The 20,296-nt window shown below is 41.3% G+C and overlaps 5 protein-coding genes across 8 annotated transcripts in view; 3 read left to right on the forward strand and 2 right to left on the reverse strand.

Moving 5' to 3' along the window:
* Positions 1-78: 78 nt before the first annotated feature.
* On the forward strand, positions 79-2,754 carry LOC124202821 (tRNA (uracil-5-)-methyltransferase homolog A-like). Its single transcript, XM_046599257.1, has 7 exons — positions 79-757; positions 825-983; positions 1,057-1,417; positions 1,483-1,952; positions 2,014-2,136; positions 2,196-2,415; positions 2,484-2,754. Exons 1-7 carry the CDS (start codon positions 449-451, stop codon positions 2,711-2,713), a joined length of 1,872 nt encoding a protein of 623 aa, XP_046455213.1. The 5' UTR covers positions 79-448; the 3' UTR covers positions 2,714-2,754.
* On the reverse strand, positions 2,745-5,673 carry LOC124202820 (kelch-like protein 3). The gene is made up of 10 exons (XM_046599256.1): positions 5,387-5,673; positions 5,130-5,322; positions 4,931-5,060; positions 4,564-4,866; positions 4,357-4,506; positions 4,119-4,286; positions 3,855-4,062; positions 3,612-3,790; positions 3,440-3,551; positions 2,745-3,375 (listed from the first exon to the last, which is right to left on the reverse strand). The coding sequence occupies exons 1-10, from the start codon at positions 5,466-5,468 to the stop codon at positions 2,945-2,947; spliced, it is 1,956 nt and encodes a 651-aa protein (XP_046455212.1). The 5' UTR covers positions 5,469-5,673; the 3' UTR covers positions 2,745-2,944.
* A 277-nt stretch (positions 5,674-5,950) lies between these two features.
* Positions 5,951-7,617, reverse strand: LOC124202824. Its single transcript, XM_046599267.1, has 6 exons — positions 7,308-7,617; positions 7,130-7,241; positions 6,795-7,067; positions 6,462-6,724; positions 6,309-6,397; positions 5,951-6,246 (listed from the first exon to the last, which is right to left on the reverse strand). Exons 1-6 carry the CDS (start codon positions 7,478-7,480, stop codon positions 6,062-6,064), a joined length of 1,095 nt encoding a protein of 364 aa, XP_046455223.1. The 5' UTR covers positions 7,481-7,617; the 3' UTR covers positions 5,951-6,061.
* Positions 7,618-7,772: 155 nt separating this feature from the next.
* Positions 7,773-14,190, forward strand: LOC124202822 (clathrin interactor 1-like). Of its 2 annotated transcripts, XM_046599259.1 has the most exons (10): positions 7,773-7,989; positions 8,076-8,155; positions 8,246-8,364; positions 8,425-8,755; positions 8,814-8,925; positions 8,985-9,222; positions 9,285-9,499; positions 9,565-9,740; positions 12,516-12,595; positions 12,967-14,190. In XM_046599259.1, exons 1-10 carry the CDS (start codon positions 7,949-7,951, stop codon positions 13,363-13,365), a joined length of 1,791 nt encoding a protein of 596 aa, XP_046455215.1. In that variant the 5' UTR covers positions 7,773-7,948; the 3' UTR covers positions 13,366-14,190. The 2 variants fall into 2 exon arrangements, with proteins under 2 accessions (XP_046455215.1, XP_046455214.1); XM_046599258.1 differs by lacking the exons at positions 12,516-12,595; positions 12,967-14,190 and adding an exon at positions 9,831-12,458 and having other exon boundaries at positions 7,783-7,989.
* A 166-nt stretch (positions 14,191-14,356) lies between these two features.
* The window catches only part of LOC124202823 (nucleolysin TIAR-like), a 58,059-nt gene continuing 52,119 nt past the window's right edge, over positions 14,357-20,296 (forward strand). For all 3 annotated transcript variants that reach the window (XM_046599264.1, XM_046599265.1, XM_046599266.1), the window contains exons 1-3: positions 14,357-14,511; positions 14,859-14,908; positions 14,991-15,087. In XM_046599264.1, the coding sequence (XP_046455220.1) occupies positions 14,509-14,511; positions 14,859-14,908; positions 14,991-15,087 (150 nt within the window). In that variant the 5' untranslated portion in view covers positions 14,357-14,508. The remainder of the gene's footprint in view (positions 14,512-14,858; positions 14,909-14,990; positions 15,088-20,296) is intronic.

Consider the following 20,296-nt stretch of genomic DNA (forward strand, 5'->3'; position numbering starts at 1 on the left):
GAGCTATGGAGAAATCCCTTCGAAACTTAGGATGATTTCGTACGTTTGCTATTTCCCTATTTGCTTGTGTTTTGGGGGGGGGGAAACATTTGACGGCTACTTGTGTGAATAGTAATAAAAAATATCCCGTTATTGACACCAATTAGGCAATTACCGTTTATCGGCTTAACGGTTTCCGCGTTCGATGATTCGCGAATTGCGTTTTTTCGATTTTCCTAGTAGTAGTTAGAACAGTCTTCTTTGGTTGTTTTCTAGCAGACGAACTTTGTTTGACACATTTTCAATTTTTCGTGACCGCAAAGACCTAACTGGACTTGCACGTGTTCTTTCATTGGTTTGTTTCACGACTCGAATAGCAAGAATTCGGGTCATAAAAATTTGTTATCTGTGATAGACAAGCAATCTTTCCAACACAGAAATATCTTTTTGTGTTCATTATAATATCAACATGGAAGTGGAGAATGTAATTATCAAGGAGGAGAAATCAGAGTTGGTGGATGAAAATTTATCTGCAGAACCAGAGTCAAATTGCAGTTCAAATAATCAAGAAGTAACACCTTCAGATGCAGTAAAACTTGAGAACAATGAAAATACATCAATTGAACCAGAATTAAATCCCCAACAAGATCAAGAAAATGGTGAAAATGGTGGAAGTGATGTAAACTTGGATCCTTATGCTTATCTGAATCGTCCAGAGTTTTGTTCTGAAAACTTTAAAATTGAAATCATGAATCTACCAAAGTACTATGGTGCTGGGGTAAGATTTTAAAACTGCATAATGTCTACATCTTAGAATAGTCTTTAATTTATAATTTTCTTAATAGCACTTGAAAAAGTTTCTCCAAAGGCAAGATATAAACGCAAACAAAATGAAACTGATGAAAGGATATGTGTTTGCCTCTTTTCGCAATGAAGAAGAACGAGATAAGGCCATGGAAAAATTGAAAGGCATTGTGTATAAAGGAAACACTCTGGATGTTAAGGTATGTGTCATTATTGTGTCCTTCTCAATCTTTAATTTGATCTGTTCAAAATTTGTTTTGTCAATCTTTGTAGTTGGCAAAGCCTATGCAGGATCCTCTCATAAAGAAAAGGAAAGCTGAGGCTGAAGCTGAAGTTGATGGAGAGAAAAAAGCTAGAAAAGAACTGAAGACTGAGACACTTACAATCACTGAGCAAATCACAAAGAAAACAGTACCTTATGCTGGCAAGCCATATTCAGAACAGCTTTCACTAAAGAAACAAGACATGCTAACTGTTTTAAAGAAACTGACGAAAGAAGTTCGAAATGCACATCAGAAAGCAGGACATTTCATCCAGAGCAAAAAGGTTGCACACGGTGCGATTTGTGAATTCACCGAAATGATCCCGTCGCCAGTCAGTGAAAAATACAGGAACAAGTGTGAATTTACTGTTGGTAATTAAACAGTGTAAATACTTTTAACAGCTGTGAACATGTAATACCATCAATTATTTCTATAGGTGTGAACCCAGAAACCGATGAAATTACTTTGGGATTTCGAATAAGCACGTATAAAGAAGGTTCCTATGCTGTTGGACCCGTTTCCCATTTAGCGTTCATCTCCGACGCGATGAGAGAAACTGTTCGAGTGTTTGAAGAATATTTTAGGGCTTCAGGTCGCAAGCCTTACAATCCTGAAGATCACTCAGGCTTCTGGCGACAAGTTCTTGTTCGCACTAATTTGGCTGGAGAAGTTTTAGCCGTTGTTCAGGTGCATCCACAAAATCTATCGACCGAAGAGTTGGATTCGGTCAAGAGCGAATTGAAAAAAGTTGCGGAAGCCAACAAGATTATTTCTCTCTATTTTGAAGCCGTTGGACCGAAAAAGTCGGGGGAGGATTCACCACCCGAGCATATAATGGGCAGCACTCACTTGGTTGAAAAATTATGTGGCCTCGAGTTCTCAATTTCTCCACTTGCTTTCTTTCAGGTTCTTAAAAGTAAAACAGTTTGTCTCTTTTTCCATTCAACTACAATAATTGCAATTTTAGGTAAACACATTGGCTGCTGAAGTTCTTTTCAACAAAATAGCTGAAATTGCAGAGATAGACAGTAACACCAATATCCTCGACGTGTGTTGCGGTACAGGAACTATTGGCCTATCACTAGCAAAGGTAGGAATCTAATATTTAGAATACTGACATGTTATTAAAATGTTTGACTGTTTGTTCAGAAATGTCGTCGCGTGTACGGCGTAGAATTGGTAGAAAGTGCAGTTGAGGACGCAAAAAGTAATGCTTCAAAGAATGGCATTACGAATTGTGTATTCGTTGCTGGAAAAGCAGAAGATGAAGTAAATAATCTGATAGATAGCATAAAGCAAAAGGATTTGGAAGAAGGTGTTGAAGGTGGCAAGATCGTGGCAATTTTGGATCCTCCCCGAGCTGGACTACGTATTATTTTACTTTTACTTCATGCATCGCCATGGGTGTTTTCGTAATTCCATTGTTTTCTTCTTTAGATAAGAAATGCTGTCAATTACTGCGCAGTGCTGAACGCATAGAAAGATTAATCTACATTTCGTGTAATGCTCAGGCAGCGATGAAATCTTTTATCGACTTGTGCCGTGCTCAATCTAATGCGTATGGCGGGATTCCTTTCATTCCTGTCAAAGCTATGGCGGTCGACCTGTTCCCGGATACGCCACACTGTGAATTTATTTTGGTTTTGGAGCGTTATCGACCCACATAAAAATGTGGATGGGTAAATACAACAATTGCAATTTAAGACAATCCGAACGTATAATTATTTGAAAAGTTAAAATTTACATTTAAAAAATAATATTTATACAGTAAAAGACTAGACGGGCGACTTTAATGAGTAAACCCATTCCTAATTAACACATAGAGCTATATGATAATGCTATCACCATTGAGTCGAATCCATTTAAATAGAAAATTTGTAGAGAATGCAGTAAATATCTCATTCCATTTTGAGTGGTATTTTCACTGTAGCTGCTCCTAAACCGAGGCGACGTACTTGCATCGCTTGGGCACAGTGCCAACGGTTGGTACGAGGATTGAATTTTTCGACGGTATTAAGTAGATGAATGCCATCACATCCGCCGATAACATAGATCCTACCATTCCATACAGTTGTACCGAAAGAGCTACGCGCCACACTCATCGGAGTAAGTAAAGTCCATTGGTTGGTGAGGGGATTGTACCGTTCCATGGAACGCAGCCAAGAGATTCCGTTAAATCCCCCGATTGCGTAGAGGAAAGAGCCCACAGTAACTACTCCGCAATACGCCCTAGCTTCGTGCATCGGTGCTATTGGGATCCAGCGCTGTAGAGCAGGATCGTAGCATTCGACGGATGACAGAAATTGTTCATCTGCATGTTGTTTTCCACCTGAAACGAGAATAGATATTATTAGTGAAGTTTCTTTAAAACAAATCTTATTGTGACTTGTTACCAAGCCCTCCAACCGCATACAACAAGCAATTGAGTGATGTAACGCCATGATGAACGCGATGCAATTGCATGGGAGGAAGGGCTTCCCATAGGTTAAAACGTTCCTCATATACCTTAAGTCAACACAATTTTTGTAAACAAGGTGATTAAACAGAGGGGAAAAATGTTCTTACCCAAGCGCGTTTTTCAATGCCTTGGTCACTTCGGCCACCAATTACACACAGAACTTGATTGGGAAGAGCAGCTCCGCTCCCGTGAATGCCAATAGGTAAAGAAGCAAGAGAGATCCACTCATTTGATTGCACGCTATAAAACTCACAAGAATCAATGAGTTTTCCTCCGCAAATTCCACCTAAACAACTTTGTTAGATTATTCCGTAATAATGAAGAAGATATTCAGAAAAACAATACCACACCAATAACAAAGATAGTATAGTCAGCACTGCAAAAGGCAGGAAAAATCCTTTGCGTCCGCATGGGTGGCATTACTTGAGTAGGATTCGGGATTCCTGAAAGGGCTACTGCTGTTGGAATAGAGCATCGCCATCCATCGTAGCCTAGCGTGTAGCATTCCATAGAGTTCAAAACAAAGCCACTGGATTCTCCCCCCAAAGCAACGATTACCTACAATATATTTTGGTTAGTAGACTGAACACGGAGAAATAAATAAATAAGTTAACTTCTTGTTCGTAGGAATGTCTAATTTTCTTGGAATGTGCGACTTGGTGTGATTGAGCTTTAGAGCAAGGACTGTCGCAGCGCTGCGAGAGAATTTTGTCAACGGCCATTTTAAAATCGCCACCAAGGACAACTGCATCATTCAATTGGAGTTGCTCAGATGTAAAACCCTTACAATCCATTCAAATATATGTTAAGTTAGGAAATTTACTTTAAAAAAATAAACAGTAAAATTTGTACCGAATCTCGAAGGCGTCTTAACAGAATTTCCGAATTCACAAATGAGAGGAGCTTTTCTGCGGGAACTTGCCAGACATCAATTTCGGACACAAGTGACTGAAGGAACTGTAATCTCTCACTTGGTTTATGTTCCACCCATTTCGTAATTGTCTGTAGAAAATTCTAAAAATCAACCACTCTGTATTTGCATACCTTGTTTAAACAAACCTCCAAAAGCTCTCCTTCTCCTGTTGTATTCAGCAGATGAGATTCGAGAATTCCTTTGAGCTCACTGAAAGGTAACTGGAGAAATTCTTCTTCCTGAACGACATGGCGAAAATGTTCTAATGCATATCGCTTGGCGTTAACAGCAAGTTCCCTACAGTTGCGAGATTTCGCACTTAGGTAAATGCCGACACAATTGGAAGCATTCATTTGTGAACGCAAATACTGACAGCAGAGGTTTTGCAAGGAATTTATTTGTAGGAAGTCAGCAGCAACAAGAAAATCACCCACATTATTTTCAGTTATCTACAAGATTAAAAAAAAATTAATTTAGTAATTAACAAATATTGGCATAATCCCTAACATATACCTGAATTTCAGCTGTGTAAATGAAATTCAAAATCTGTCCAAGAATAGCAGAGTCAATGTCATGAAGAGTTATTTTGTTTTGTTTACTTTCAAGAAATTCATGGCTAGTTCCAGTACCAGAAAACATTGCCCTGATGTTCCAATCAATTTTACAGTTAAGTCAAGTGCTTGACTATTGATTGCTAGAAGTTGCATATAACCGAAAATATGGTGACACAGCTGCAAGGACGACTCTTTGTGCTGGGTGTTCATCATTTCCAGTAATGAGGATGACATCACAAAGCAAGCCAGAAGTACGCAAGTAATTTAACCCATCCATCAAGACAGTAGGAAATACAGCATCTCTAAAATCCCAAACATCAGTCCCTTGGCCTCCATTGTCTTGATCACCACCTGTAAGAAAAAAATTATCAGTAAGCAAATTCACTTAAAATGTAATTATCTTTGGAATTTATACTTGAGTCAAATGAAGGATTTGCCTGTTGAACACTGAGGGAACATGCATTACAGTTTCTGATTCCCTGTTCATACCCAAGCATGACAATTTATGTCTTTCAGCAAATTAGAATAATACCAAAACCTTTAAAACCATTAATTATTGCACCAAAAAGAAAATAGATAACTAAAAAAAAGCTGGAGGCGCTGGGAAAATGAACAATATTTCACCGTTTGAGTATGGACATTAACTGTAAACTACGCAGCAGGCGAACAATTTTGTTTTTGTTTACAATTCGCGGTTGCCAAATCGAACATTCACGCAGCTCACGCTCACGCACGAAATAATTTTTTTTTACAGGCACGCCCAGGGCTCCAGGTAGTCAGCATAAAGTCATTCACGCCGATCTGGTGCTCAATGGTCGTCACTTGTAAACGCCAGGAAATCTGTCACGATGTTTTTCTTCTTTATAAAATAACCGGCCGAGGATCAGAGCTAGGTTAAGCGCCTAAACACTTGCACAAAACGAATGGAGTTATATTCAATGTTCTGAGACGTATGGGATGTAATTTTTAAAACAGAATGTCGAACTCAAACTCGTTATATTTCCTTAGTATTATTCAGAATGAAACATATGAATCACATACAACCACATAAATTTTTATCAGAAATTTTATCCATTAACTTAAGTACACATTAAAATTTACGTAGTTTTTTGTTCCCGTTTTGTTTAGCGTTTGGGGAAATAGAATCAGAACCCGCGAAAAAGGTAGGTGACGCACTGTCTTCTTTACTGGAACTTTGTGCTCGTCCAAAACTAGGTACTCCCATTGCTTCTTGTTGCTCAAGCGTGTACAGCATCCTTAATCCAGATTCAATTCCTGTATAACAATTGCACCAAGTAAAGCAACAGGTGAAACGAAACGGAAAGATTGACGTTTACCAGGCGCAGAGATGGCCGTATTGTCCTCTAAATGTAACTGATTGACGGCTTCATGGTTTGTGTTTGATTCAGATTTGACGTTCACTTCTCTAAAGAACCATGAAACACTTAGAAATATTCCTTTCAATTTTGATGCAAATATTTCTTACACACCTATTGAAAGAACTGTCTATATCCAGAGGTTCGTTTACGCTCCACTCAGTCAATTCTGCCCATTCTGATTCTTCCCAAGGTGTTGCAGGACCTGTTACCTTTGAGTTGTCAAACTGTGTAACAGCTTTCACGCACGCTCGATGGAGATTGTGGCTTTGTTGTCTGAGACGGTCGTTGTATCGTAGCACTCGATTAGTATAGAAGATGTGAAGATCTTTGACTCCGTTAATGCCCACATCAAACAAGGTCCTTTCCATTGCATCCTTTGCAATAATGATAACACACCACATAGAATATAACTTGACACATTAAAATATTATGTATGCAACTTACCACAAATCCTGTTGATTGCCCCAATACTTCACGCTCAGTGTTTACTTTCAGTAAGGTACAAAACTTCATGAGCATCTCTTCCACCACTCCAGCTAACACTGACATTACTGATTCAGTAGTACTGTCAAATCCTTCATGAGCACAAACCTGGTATATCGACCTATGCAGTACCTGTTGTACTCCTCTTCTAGTCAGCTTCATGGATGGGTGCTGCTGAATGTGTTGTCTGGCAGGCTTTGATGGGACAATTGGGATATTCTCTGGATTGAATTTCTAATAACATCATTTTTCTTTAGTGAATGGATTTTTTTATAAATATGTACATTTTAGCATACTTTGTAAGATTTCTCAATGTGCTGAAGAAGTTCTTGCATCTGCTTTGTGTATTGAACCAGTTGAATGTTGTGTTGAGTAATAGGATCTGTTTCAAAGTATGAGATGGGAATCCTGGAATTTAAAAAATCAAAATGATTAAGCTTTGTAGGCTATGTTATCTAACAGTGTTTAACGTACACTTGGGTTGTCATAAGATTCTCCGACTTGACGTTTTTGTTCGATGAGCAGGGCACAAAGTCTTTGCTGAGCTTTTCGATCTCATCGAAACTAAGTAAGTATGGACTCGTGAAATTACTTGTTTCATCAACAAAACCACCCCAAAGTTTAGTCTCCATTTCATTACTCTCCATTTGAAATTATTTGTACTTCAATAAACAACAGAATCACAGCTCACAAAACAGAAATCGACCGATCAAAACAAATTTCCAAAATATTTTAGTTCGGTTCAATTTTAGAAAGTTCTTCTGCCGACGTTGCCAAAAGAATTATTCGGGATTGACATAAAAGTTAATTAAATATTCACAATTTACTAATAAATGTTATTGCCTAATAATCACTATTATGTAAGAATTCCTCTGCAATTAATTAAATCCGTCGCACATTCGTTACTTTTATGTTTTAACTAATTGGCACGAGTAAACTTTAGTGACGTAGCTCCAAAGATGTCAGTCCAACAGCGGCCATAACTGTTTTGTTGTTCTGAGTGTTGACATTTCTTGAATTAAATCCTAGTTGGTGTCTAAACTGATAAATCCAGGTGTATCTTTCACATCACTCAATATTGGAAATCCGTCCTATAGGACTTGACGCAATTAAAAATGTTGGGTCTTTGGAAAGTCCGAGAAATCGCCGACAAAGTGTAATTATTTTGCTAAATACTTGATTGCTTGCGCAATTACAGTTTGTATTATGTTTTGATCTAATTACGTCATTCATACTTATTAGGACAAATGTGGTTATGAACTATACTGAAATTGAAGCTAAAGTAAGAGAAGCTACAAATGATGAAGCCTGGGGACCAACTGGTGAGTTCTATTGAATGTTTTCTGTCACTCTGATTGTGTGACTTGAATCTGTGCTTTGGACTAACTGTTAAATTGTTTTTCTGTCAATAGGACAATTAATGCAAGAAGTTGCACAAGCAACATTTACATATGAACAATTCCCTGAAGTTATGGGTATGTTGTGGAAGCGGATGTTGGGTGAAAGGAAAAATTGGCGGAGAACTTATAAAGTAGGCTACAAGAGAAAAATGCAACAATTCAATTTTTTCTGACCTAATTTTCTCTTTTAGTCGTTGCTGTTGTTGAATTATCTTATCAAGAACGGTTCTGAAAGAGTTGTTACATCTGCAAGAGAACACCTGTATGATTTGCGAGGATTGGAGAATTATACCTGTGTTGATGAACAAGGCAAAGATCAGGGAGTCAACATTAGACACAAAGTGAAAGAGATGGTTGACTTCATTCAAGATGATGACAAGTTGCGTGAAGAAAGAAAGAAAGCCAAGAAGAACAAGGACAAATATGTTGGAATGTCTAATGATACTTTAGGTATGGGGATGGGCTATAGAGGTGGAGGTGGAGGAGGAGGAGGAGGTGGTGGTGGAGGAGCTAGTGGAGGAAGTGAGTTTTCCCTTCTTATATTTGTTTAAGACTGTATAAACTTATCAATTTTTGCAAGGTTGGGAAGAAGCACCACGGCGACGAAATGATGAATTTAGCGATTGGGATGCTAATCGCGGCAATGGTTCTTCAAGAAGGAAGAACGACGATGATAACTCGTCTGATATCAGGTAGATATTTTCTATACTTTTTAGATTAAAATGAACTCAGTCGTAATGTAATTTTGCAGTGCGGACGAATCTACGGATCGGCGAGACATCTCTTCAGGAATAGAGTCCAAATCTAGTGGTCGCTTTGGTGGCGAATTCCGTGATAGTGATGAACCACCTAAGCGTCAAGACAAGGAATTTAGATTTGATGTCGAGAAACCCACCAGTGTCAAGTCCATCAGTGCAAAACCTACAAAAAAGATTGATTTGGGAGCAGCTGCTTTCTATAAAGTAGATCCCGCTACAACTAGCTTATCCGTAAATAAGTTATTTAGTTTCACACAAACGTATCTGTTCATAAAGATAATTTAAATACTCAGAATCCTGTTACACAAACAACAAATGACAACGGCTCAAGTGATCTGCTAGCGGACGTATTTGGAAATCCCGGTAATGCCACGACGACGGCAACAAACACAGCTGCAAATATCTTAGACGACTTCGATCCGCGCGGGGTTGACAGCGGTGCCAATGGAGATTTTGGTGATTTTTCCAGTGCCTTCTCTTCCCAAGCAGCTCCACAAGCTTCTACCAGGTAGGTCAATATATATGGATATGAAAATGAAACATGATCGTCACTCTATTTTTCTTTTATTTCAGCGATAGCTTTGCCAACTTTGGCGCTGTGTTCGATTCGTCTCCAGCTATCCCCCAAGCTGCTGCTGCTACTACTCCAAGCCAAGACGCTTTTCTTCTTGATGATCTTTTGGCACCAGCTCCCGTCGGCCCATCCTCCATGCCCTTCAATGCCTTTTCAACGAACGTTATGCCTCCAGGTAATCAACTTAATGATTGGTTAGCTTAGATCAATAAGAATTTTTTCAATCGGGAACGGTAAAGACGGGTAAGTCTCGATTGTGTAATAGTCCCTGCTCCACTGGATGATGAAACAATCTGCTCCGAGGTCGAACAGCTTTCAATTACGTCCGTTCCACCGAAATCAGAAGAGGTTTGGAAAACCCAAGTGGGTCGTCTAATGAAGATACTTGCAACCCCCAAGCTGCGGACCGAATGCCGCAAATTAACGATTGAACTGGCTCGACTACTTCCCGGTCTACCGACGCCACAAAAGCTTTGTCTGATTGATACTCTCAGCGAAGAATGCCGGGAGTTTACGTTGAATCATTATCGGCCAATTTTGGAAGCCATGCTAGCTGTCGCCCCTGAAGATGACATGGTTCTCGTTTGGATAAAGGCTGGTCCGGCTGAAGAATCACTCCACACCCTGACACAATCGATTAAGGATTTGATGCCTAGTAAACGCCGTGACGCGTTGGTGCTTCTAGTAAGTCGCCTAATCGCATCAGACGCATTCCTCTTCAGTTGTATTTCTCCGTCGTTCAACTTGACCGATAGATGGCAATGGGAAGAAGATTGGGTACATCAGGTCGCTAGTTTACCGGATGTATTGGGAAACGTTTTGCAAAGGTATTTACCTCTCCAGCTGGCTCCTGCCGGTTACTGTCGCTCCATCGCGTTTCAACTAGCCCGGTGCTTGTTTATTCTAAGTCAGGCCATGCAGCATTCTATCAACGTCAAGGTAGAGCCCCTAGCTGTGCTTGTGGCTAGTTTGTGTGCCAAATCCAACCCAAATTACTTACTGGAGCCGCTTATAGAACTTATAAACAGCCTAACTAAAAACAATTTCATCGCCCGGAGACTTTGGGCTGCCTTGATGCGCTCACTAGATGATCGGTGTCTCGAACAAGTTGTGACGTACATTTCAAAATGGTCTCAATCAACTATTACTTTTAAACGACTCTTGGGAATTTCTCAGTTCCCCTTGGAAGATCGCTTGCAGCGTTTACTCTGCTCAAAACTACTACTTCTTCGGGGCTTTACCTGCACAAGAGTCGGCCGCAATGTTTTGACTTTTCTAGCCGACCACTCGGAGACTTTACTGAAAGTAACCATCAACTTACTTTCAGTGTGGAGTGATAAGAATGCCCTACTTCTCACATCTCCGGAACAGCACGAATTTATTACTAAATGTCTGATCATTGCTCTACACCTCCTTCCGCCGGAAGAGCTTACGACGCAAAGGGTGGAGTTGCACCGGATGTTGAGAGAAGGTGTAAACCATCATTTGGAATCTCCTCAAGTGGCTGTCAGAATAATTGGAATGTTTGTTGCTGAGGTTTGCACAAGACGCATTCATCCGGATGGACCTGCATTGGAATTTACTTACGATAAAACGGATGCATTGGTTCTTCAGCTTCAGGATCTTCTTCTTCCGAAAGAAAATGAAGAATGCGATGTTGAGGACTTTGAAACCGTGCTGGAAAGGATTCAGAAAACTACGAGTCCGAATATCCCATCAACATACGATCAACACCAAGTAAAACCGCCAGTATTACAACCATCTTCCCAGTCGAAGCAGATCCTGAAAACAGTAACATCTCAAGAAGATTTAGATAGCGACGACGATTTAGAACCTTACGACATGTCGGAAGATACTGTCGAGTCAAAATTTGAAGCTCCGTATTACATTCGTGACCTAATGGACATGCTGGGTAACACTCAAAATGAAGCAGAAGAGTACGAGAAATTACGTTTGGCTCTTGAAGTCAGTGAAGAAATTATTCGTCAGCAACTGCCTCGTGAGCATCCTTCGCTTGCTAGTCAACTTCTGTCCATTCTAATCCATCTTCAAGACAAGTTTTCACTTCCTGATTTCATCGGATTACGAAGACGAGGATTGATTGCTGTGTGCGTTTCGCAACCGATGGAGTCGGCCCAATTTCTTACCGGCGAATTCTACCGAACTAATTACTCTGTGGTTCAAAGACTGGACATGCTCCATGTTATTAGTACTGCAGTCCAAGAGCTTTCATCTCGACCAGTTTCCACTACGTCAAGCATTGAAGACACGAATTCTGCCCAGCAAGTTGTTTCCGACAGACAAGATTGGCGTCAAGTTGTGTCACGACGAATTGAGGCCAATACGCGCCGTTTCTCCTCTACCAGCCATCGCCATGAGCCAGTGAAATACCAGAATTGCTTCAGTCCCCTAGCAGGATATTTCTTTTTCCCTCTGGCTGAAAAATTAGACCGCTGTCTAGTTCATTTGAGTCTAATGGACCAAGATTTTGTTTTGCTTTCATCTCTGATTCGAACTTTGACAACCATCTTGCACTGCATTGGGCCTGTGCCATTGACGGAACGAATGGTCCGCACTCTTGTCGACATGATCTGGTTTCTACGTTTGCATCGCGAACCCAGCGTCCGGGAAGCGTCACTGACAGCGTTTATTCAATCTCTGTTGTCAGTCAGCAATCACCAGTTAATGGCTAATCATGCATTGGAAATCGCTGATTGGAAAGACTGGCTGCTGGAAGCGATGGAGCACGACCCGTCAACTCAAGTCCGTTCACTCGCCCAGAATGCCATTTCTCTGCTGGCCCATCAACTGAATACATGAACCGTTACATTTGGCGTTTGTAACACACGTACCAAGAAGAAGTCTCCAATACATGTCAATTGTCTTCAATGAATGCGAGATTTTTATTTGTCTTTTTTTTCTCGTTTTTTTTTTCGTTGCTCGATTGCAGGTTCTTCGCTTCAGCCGGTGTCCCTCCTAGCGTATCCAACTGCACGCCCGCAAGCTCCGATGGCATCATCACACACGAATGTAGGTTGCCTGATGCTATATTTAAAAAGAACAAAAGCCACTTGTTTCATTTTCTTATTGGTAAAAATGAACGCTAGTCGTATTCATTGCTAAACTGCGTTCCATGACAAAACCTTTGATCTGCATCTTTTTTGTCGTCTTTGTGTGTGTATTTCTCTCACAGTCTACATTTGTTTTTCGCGTCATCTTCGCGAGAGTGGAGCAAAGGTCAGAGCTAATAAACCTTGCTCTCTCTCTCTAGCTCACACACACTCCGTGTTGCGACGTGTTTGTTCGCCTAATATGCTAATTTTGATGCGGTTCGCTGTGTGTGTGTGAACGTGTATACGTTGTAAGTTGTGTCTGTAATTTCCCTTGTGTCTTGATTGCAGAGAATGGGGGGAGCCAACTCTGGAAGGACTTGGAGCGACGTTGGCGGGCTGAATATAAACATTGACAACCTCTCGTTGACAGGCAAGCCCAGAAGCAACGCGCCTTCGATGAACCAGTTGGCAAGTTCGGGACCGACGTCTCCTCAGCCTATGCTCATTACCAATGCGGCTCCAGCCTCGTTGCCTTTCATGTCAGCAGGCATGGCACCTACGCCGATGATGAACATGAACCCTCGACCGATGGGTATTGCATCCACAATAGCTCCCAATCCTTACGGTGGCGGAGGAAACATGAGCGGATTCACCAACCACCCAGGGGTGATGCCTAACATGCTGGCCAACCCCAACGGAGCCGCTTCCAACATCAGCACACCATTCCATTCCGCCTTTGGCAAATAAAAATTCGTCTTTTTTTTTCTTCTTCTCTCTTCAAAAATTTCATTTTCCCCCTCGTTAGCGTCAAGCCGATTCTTTTTAAAAGCAAAAACGCGAAACAATAGTGATCGCCTTATACCTATGTTCCTCTTTGATTTTTCTTTCGTTGAGAATCCGACTTTTTCGATCATTCCCTGTCGAAACAGAAGGATTAATCTTCTAAAATTTTTTTTTTTCATATCCCGACTTCATTGGGGTCGTAGGAGTTGAGATTACATGCCGGTTGTAGACGCCACACACACACACACATCATTCAATCCAATATCCTGATTGTTTCATTTTTTCTTTTGGGGTCTTTATTTTTGAATATATAATATGTTAAAACAAAAAACAGGGAGCAAGAAAGGTGTTGGTGTGTGTGAGATGACACAATTGCCTTAATTTTTTCTTTCTTTTCCTTCATAGATGATGGGGAAGGAAATGTCTGTTTTTCCCCCTTATTTTCCAATGTTGTTTTCATCCGTGTTGATGTGAACGAAGAAAATGATTTATACATGTTTAGGCGAGCTCAGTACTTTGAGAGAGAGGGAAGAATGACGAATTTTCGAAGAGGAGTCCCTGCAAATGATAAAAACTGGTAGCTATAATAATGTAAAATTTGTGAATGTATCGTTATCTAGCATCATGAGAAACATTAGAGAAAGAAAACCGATTGTCTCCTCTACGATTTTGTTATTCGTTCCGCGCATTGATGGAGAATAAAATGAAATAACCAGAATAAATGACGAAATTATACCCATGTTGTATTACCGCAATACTTTGGTTGCACAATAAACATTGGTGATTGAACATCTTCGTGTCAGAAATATCTTTTTTATTATTTATCACTAGAACGGTGTTTTTATATTAATAAATAATTCGGCTCAAATCGTACAAACAATAAGAAATAAAATACAAAAATACAAGCTTCAAAATTTCTGTCAAAAATTCAAAGGTGCCAATAATTGTTAATGGAGGAAATGGGCAAAAATAAAACAGCCACAAAATGGCAACGCTGCTTTAGATGATCAGACTTTTAGCCGACACAGACAGACCCACTAAAGTTCCACAGTGCCTTGCTTTGCCCCACGTCATCACGAATACGCCGATTTCTTCACATTTTAAGCAATGGTAAATTAACTTAGAAAACTGTTTAATTCAACATTAGTGTAACTTTCGAAATAACTGCTTTCTTGGCTAGTTTTATATATAATTGATTCCATGTATATGGGTTCCATTTTGACATTACGCCCCTCGTAAATGGCAGCCGAAATTTTTGTCTGGTTCTAGTTCCTTTCACCCGCAATGTACACACACTGCATGTAACGGTTTTGATTATTGTGCCGGCTTGAGCTTTTCTCATGACATAGCCATCTCTTTAATGTGACATTTCCTCCTTGACAAATTATTTGACAGTAGATGTTTATTTTATTAATAAATTTGGTTCATTGTTGTTATTCTGTATTTTTATTTTTCAGGACACCATGAGCATTTCAATGGGAGAGTCTGAGGCCTTTCCCAGAACACTGTAAGTTAAAAATTGGACAATTTTTTTGTCAATACATATTTTCTAAGTATAATTACTAATGCTTTCTTTTATTTGAATACAGTTATGTGGGGAATTTGGATCCTTCGGTGACAGAAGAGTTGATTATGGTGCTATTTGGACAAATCGGGACAGTCAAGGGCTGCAAAATCATACACGAGGTAAAGTCAGTCCATACCTGAGACCCAAACCAATCCTTCCCCACTTTTTCCCAGTCTGATTTGCACCTTGTGATGAGTGGGAGGCTCAAGCAAGCTTTATGGGACTGCAAGCACACTAGATTTAGCTATTACAGACCACAATCCCGCTGATCTGGGAAGGAGGAGTTTGGGGCACCAGCTGAGAGGTTATCGAGGATGCAACATCACAAGCATTAGAAAAACAGGTGCGTACACTCACTCTCCTTGGCTGTTTTGTTTTTTCTCACATAGCAGTCGAAATTTGACCGGTGTCTTTAAAAGCAAAAAAATTCAACTAAATTAAATTTTGACACATTTGAAAACAGACACTTGATTCTAGTTCAAAGAAAATCTTTCTAACTGTCTTTCGTAGGAAAACCATTTTGGGTTTTGAATGTTCGTTGTTTAGAAATTTTTCTTCTTTTTGTTATAATAACTCAGTTCGAAAAAAGGAAGACTTGCCAATCAATAAGTGATTTTTTTCTTATTTCATAAAAGGTAATGCAAAAATGCCATTGACTCGGCAACCGAGCTATACCTCAAAGTCGGAAGGTAGCTTTTTTCATTACTATTTTTTACTACTACTAGATTAATTTTTTTTCTACTACTGGCATTTTTTTTTATTCTCTTTTTGTTAATTGACCAAACAAAGACGTTACCAATTCTTTTTTTTTAATTTCATTTATTTTTGATAATCGTAAAAAAAGTTTCTTCTATATAACAAGTGCCAAGGAGAGTTTGTGTACCACCCCCTTTAACGGTTTTTAATGCTCGTGTATTGCCTTTCCAGAATAATTTCTCAGTCAAAAGAATACACGTTTTGATTTCACTTGATTTTAGCTAGATGAAGAACCTAACCTGAAACAAGGGTTCTCGAATTTTAATTTCGATATCTTGTTTTTGCTTGCTCATCTCCGTTTTTTTGTTGAAGTGCTTCAAGCGGGATCGTGCCGTTTTGTGCGTGATTTGCGCAGTCCAGTCTCATTACGCTCGGGAACCTTAGTCAAGTAGGTCACATTCTCGAAAGAAGACCAGAAAAAAGGACCTCTTTTCCAGATCCTATTTTTTTTTTAACACGCTCGTATGATCACGATCATCATCAGTAGCTCGCCGGGTGTAACGGACATCCATCCCGCGGCTGGAGACTGAAGGCGTCCTTCATAATGCGAAAATCGCGCTTCGATGTATCCAATAAGAAAAGCTTCTCTCCTTCTTCTCGCCGGTTTTATGTGGATGTCACGTGTGCCATTCGATTGGCTGGCTCTGCATGTGTTGGTGGAATCTGGTTTCATCTACCCGAAATGGACACTGGTTGGGTGGATCTTTTCTTTTTCTTTCTTTCTCTCTCCTTCTCCTTCCGCCCACTTATTCCGATTTTGTTGTTGTTTTTACAGCTATACGTTGCGTCACGAATCTTTTTGTTACACCCTGAATTGGACGCATTGGCTTTGTCACGACCGTAAAAAAAAGTGAATAACAAATAAGAGTTGACAGCAAGGCGATTGCGGTCGGTAAAATTCCACTGCCCTAAAGAAAGATGTGACCCAGAGAGACAGGCGAGGAATAGCCTTGCCACTATTTTTTTTCTTTTGTTGATTGGCTCTTCTCTTGAATGAGAGTAGGAGAAAAAAAAAGTTGACATTCATTTCTGTATAAATGCTCTTTATAGGACAATTTTGATCGTCCGATCCCATTTTTCCTTGTGCCACTCTTCGCCATGTATACATTTTTTTCTTTTATTTGTAATGGAGGTAAACATTTAGGGATGTCAAAGTTGAGCGTGTTCTCTCTCTCTCTCTCTTGTTGGTTCTCAGAGCACGAAACTGTAACGCGATATCTTTTCCTCGATAGACGCTCGTCTTGCTTCTTATAGTCCCGGGAGGGAACTAAAAAGGAGGATAGATTGGCCGATTGGTCTTGACTTTAAGTCGCTCACCCGTTTTTGCATAAGTGGCTCGGAAATTGAGGCAGATCTATGCAGATCCGATTCCCGCGCTCTTATCTCTCCTCCACATCGTTTTGAATTTGACTTCAGACTGCTTGTCGTGTCTCTCTCTCTCTCTCTAGTCTTGTGCCGAGGAGACGCGCTGTCTTTTCCATTTTGATGCAGCTCGAAAAGAATGAGATGAAGGGACGGCTCGGAAACAAAACGTCCCATCATTTCTTACATAGACCTACTAACCTCGTTAACGAGAGATCCTTTTAAAACTCATTTCCGGCAACTGAAAAATGGTAAAAATTCACTTGGTAATTCCAATGAAACGAAACAGAATTTTGTTATTTCTTTCTTCCTCTCTTCACTTCAAATGCCTTCTCGTCGCTCCGCACTGCCTAGCCCCTTTTGATGGCCTAGTCGACGGAATACGGTGTTTTGTCAATGGCTTTTTTCTACCTTTTTTTATTTTTTATTTTTTAAATCCCTACCTGTTTTTACCTGGTTCACTCTTGACCGGAGGCCACCTCCCTCCGACTCTTGCCACTTATTTATGGAGAAAACCTGTCAACCTGCATAGGGGAACTTCTCCTTCCGCGTTTCCCCATTTTGGGGAATGTCTCTTATCGTTTCTTTACGAGTAACGTTACCATATCGTGGGACCCCTCGGACAAAGTCTGGGCAAGGCAAAAAGAATTTTTCCTATTTTAAATGAAAAAAGAAGAATAAATAGGTGTTGCACTGAATGACCTGATGGAAGTTTCAGGTTTTTCCTATTTCTTCCGCGCTTGTGTGTGGCCGGTGAAATGAAACCACACTACACCACTTCCCACTGGCGTGTGTGTCCGTCTGATTTGTTTTTCCCTCTTTAATAGAACACCACCCGAGGAAACATTTTTCTTTTTTGTTTATTTCCGTCTTGATCTCTCTTTGGCAATTCCCGAAAAAAACAAATAATAGTCGCGAAGATTTTTTTTTTCTGCCGTTGAATTTTTTCTCTCGAGTTGTACCAATTCTTAACTAGAGGTGAGGAGAAACAAAAAAATGTGTAAATATTTCCTCAAGGAAACGCCAGGCCCTTTTTTTTCTTCTTCTTCTTCTTTTTCAGTCGAGTAGTTAAGAGGGGATTCTCTCTTTGGCTTGTTGGCAAAGAAAGGAGGAGGAGCTCACCCATTGCCAGCAGGTACATAAGGTATGCTTTCTTGTTGTAGTAGTACTATAAGAAGTCGAGTCGTTCCGCTCGTTCAAGTCATTCCTTTTCCATCGACTTTGCTGTTAAAGTGTGTCTAGTGCGCTGAGAGAACCGGTTTCGATCAACACTGAATTTTTTTAAATTTTTTGTTGTCGTCATCTTCTCTCCACTCCCTCTGGTTCTTATATTTTTTGACGCAACAACTTTTTGTGTGTTCCCCGGAAATTTCTGTTTAGTATCAACAACTAGCAGCAGCTCATCCGGTTTCAGCGTCGTTTCTTTTTCTTTTCTCACAGCCCCAACTCGATTTGAACTTTGTACTTTGAAAGAAGAGAAATCGCATACACGGAAGCCGCGCGCGTTTTTTGACCGGATCGTGAGAAGAGCGTGACTTCATCTCGATCGTGTGTATTTTGCGGTAAATCGGGCCGCTCCCACATCCCCCCTAACTTCTTGAACCCACGCCAATAACCCTTTGAACTTGTTGAGAAGAAGAAGAAGAAGAAGAAGAGGCTGCTGCTGGTGTGTTTGATCCTGTTATTTTTTCCTTTTTGGGGAAAAAAGAAACACGCAGAGAACGATCGCTTGAAACAAGAAGCCCAGAAACTAAAACAACAACAAAAAAAACCCTCTTTCGGTCATGGCTATTGTCGTTTATTGTCTGGCCGTTTTGGTCATGGCCGCCGCTTGCCAAGCTGGCCCATTTCGCCCTGTTGGCTACTACACTTTTGATGGGAAAAGTTTGCGCCCGCTCAACGTGGTCCAAAGGCGATCGGATGATGATGGATTCTCGTTTGGCGGCCGTAATGGCTGGAAACTGCCCTTCTCCAAGCCGGGCTTCCTCAGCGCTCTCACCGATCGTGACTCTGAAGATGATCGACCCACTGTGTCGGCCCATCAATTGCTGCCAGATTATCTGACCCACCAGGAATTTTTGAAACCTCAACTCCAGGCTGCCGGTTTCTCTGGCGGGCGAATCATCGCTGGCCCATTTCCTGTACCTCTAGCCCGTCTGCCGAAACCTCCAGCGCGTTCCTCGAGTGTTTCGCCTACTCCAATTCCGCCCGTGGAACCCGTTACCACCACCACCACCACTACTGCTGCCATATCGAAAATCAAACCGCCCCAACAGGTTCAATCGTCTCTTCCCACCTTTATTTACAAAGCGACCCCTCAACCGCCGTCGTACAAACCTGTCCAGTTTCCAGCTGTCCAAGTCGCTCCAACCAAAGTAGTTCAAGCTGCCCGTCCCCCTCATTCACCGCCACCACCACCACCACCGCAACAGCAGCAACAACAGCAATCGCCGTCGTCGCAACAACCCAAACTGGTTTACACGATCCCGACGTCGAATCCTGTCCACTGGCACGCTGCCCATCAAAGTGGCCCAGAGAGACAGGCTTCCACGCTGGGAGTTCCGAGCTATTCGCATCCAGCCGCTCTGGTGTCGGAGTCGGCCGGCGGATCGACTCGCGTCAGCTACGGCGGATGGACGCCCATTTACTCTGCCTCGTACGCTCACGTTCAAACGCAACAGGACCCGATTCCGATCGGCAAGCCGATCCAGCTGGAGCAGTCGTCCGACGTCCGTGAAATTAACAGGCAGCCGATTGTGGTGGAATCTGTCTTGGTGCCCGAGCGTCAAGTGTTGAACCAGCCGGAAGCGCAGCAATCTCTAGACGATGGAGGAGTCGAAGTTTACGAGCCGACGGTTGACCTCGTTCCGAGAGTCATCATTCCGGGTTCTCCTCTTTCTTCAGACTTGACCTTTGCCATTCCAGAAAGAGCGGCCAGCGTTGCCGTTCCGGTGGTTGTAGTTGTTGCGTCATCGTCATCATCCGGCGATGACGACAAATCCGTCGTAGACCTATCGGCCTCTCCGTCATCTTCCGTGCCGGTCGTGACCGAGACCAAGCGGACCGTTAGGAAGCGCAAGGCCAAACAGGTTTCTTCTTCATCGATACGACGGAATTCCGACAGGGCTATCAACCAGGAAGTGGCCGTTGTGACAGCATCTTCTTCTCCTTCGGCTGCACCTTCTTCTTTTTCTTTACCTGAGTCTTTAC

Source organism: Daphnia pulex, chromosome 9 (genome assembly GCF_021134715.1).
Source record: "Daphnia pulex isolate KAP4 chromosome 9, ASM2113471v1".
Lineage (NCBI taxonomy): Eukaryota > Metazoa > Arthropoda > Branchiopoda > Diplostraca > Daphniidae > Daphnia > Daphnia pulex.

Bases quoted from the DNA above. Each gene is read 5' to 3' on its own strand.
- LOC124202821 (XM_046599257.1), top strand. From the start codon at position 449: ATGGAAGTGGAGAATGTAATTATCAAGGAGGAGAAATCAGAGTTGGTG. The intron at 984-1,056 runs GTATGTGTCATT...CAATCTTTGTAG, and splicing joins GAAACACTCTGGATGTTAAG to TTGGCAAAGCCTATGCAGGA. The intron at 2,416-2,483 runs GTATTATTTTAC...TTTCTTCTTTAG, and splicing joins TCCTCCCCGAGCTGGACTAC to ATAAGAAATGCTGTCAATTA.
- LOC124202822 (XM_046599258.1), top strand. From the start codon at position 7,949: ATGTTGGGTCTTTGGAAAGTCCGAGAAATCGCCGACAAAGT. The intron at 8,365-8,424 runs GTAGGCTACAAG...TTTCTCTTTTAG, and splicing joins ATTGGCGGAGAACTTATAAA to TCGTTGCTGTTGTTGAATTA. The intron at 9,741-9,830 runs GTAATCAACTTA...ATTGTGTAATAG, and splicing joins AACGAACGTTATGCCTCCAG to TCCCTGCTCCACTGGATGAT.
- LOC124202820 (XM_046599256.1), bottom strand. From the start codon at position 5,468: ATGCTTGGGTATGAACAGGGAATCAGAAACTGTAATGCATGTTCCCTC. The intron at 4,063-4,118 runs GTTAACTTATTT...AATATATTGTAG, and splicing joins GACATTCCTACGAACAAGAA to GTAATCGTTGCTTTGGGGGG. The intron at 3,552-3,611 runs GTAAGAACATTT...TGTTGACTTAAG, and splicing joins GCATTGAAAAACGCGCTTGG to GTATATGAGGAACGTTTTAA.
- LOC124202824 (XM_046599267.1), bottom strand. From the start codon at position 7,480: ATGGAGAGTAATGAAATGGAGACTAAACTTTGGGGTGGTTTTGTTGAT. The intron at 7,242-7,307 runs GTACGTTAAACA...TTTAAATTCCAG, and splicing joins AATCTTATGACAACCCAAGT to GATTCCCATCTCATACTTTG. The intron at 6,398-6,461 runs GTGTGTAAGAAA...ATGGTTCTTTAG, and splicing joins ATAGACAGTTCTTTCAATAG to AGAAGTGAACGTCAAATCTG.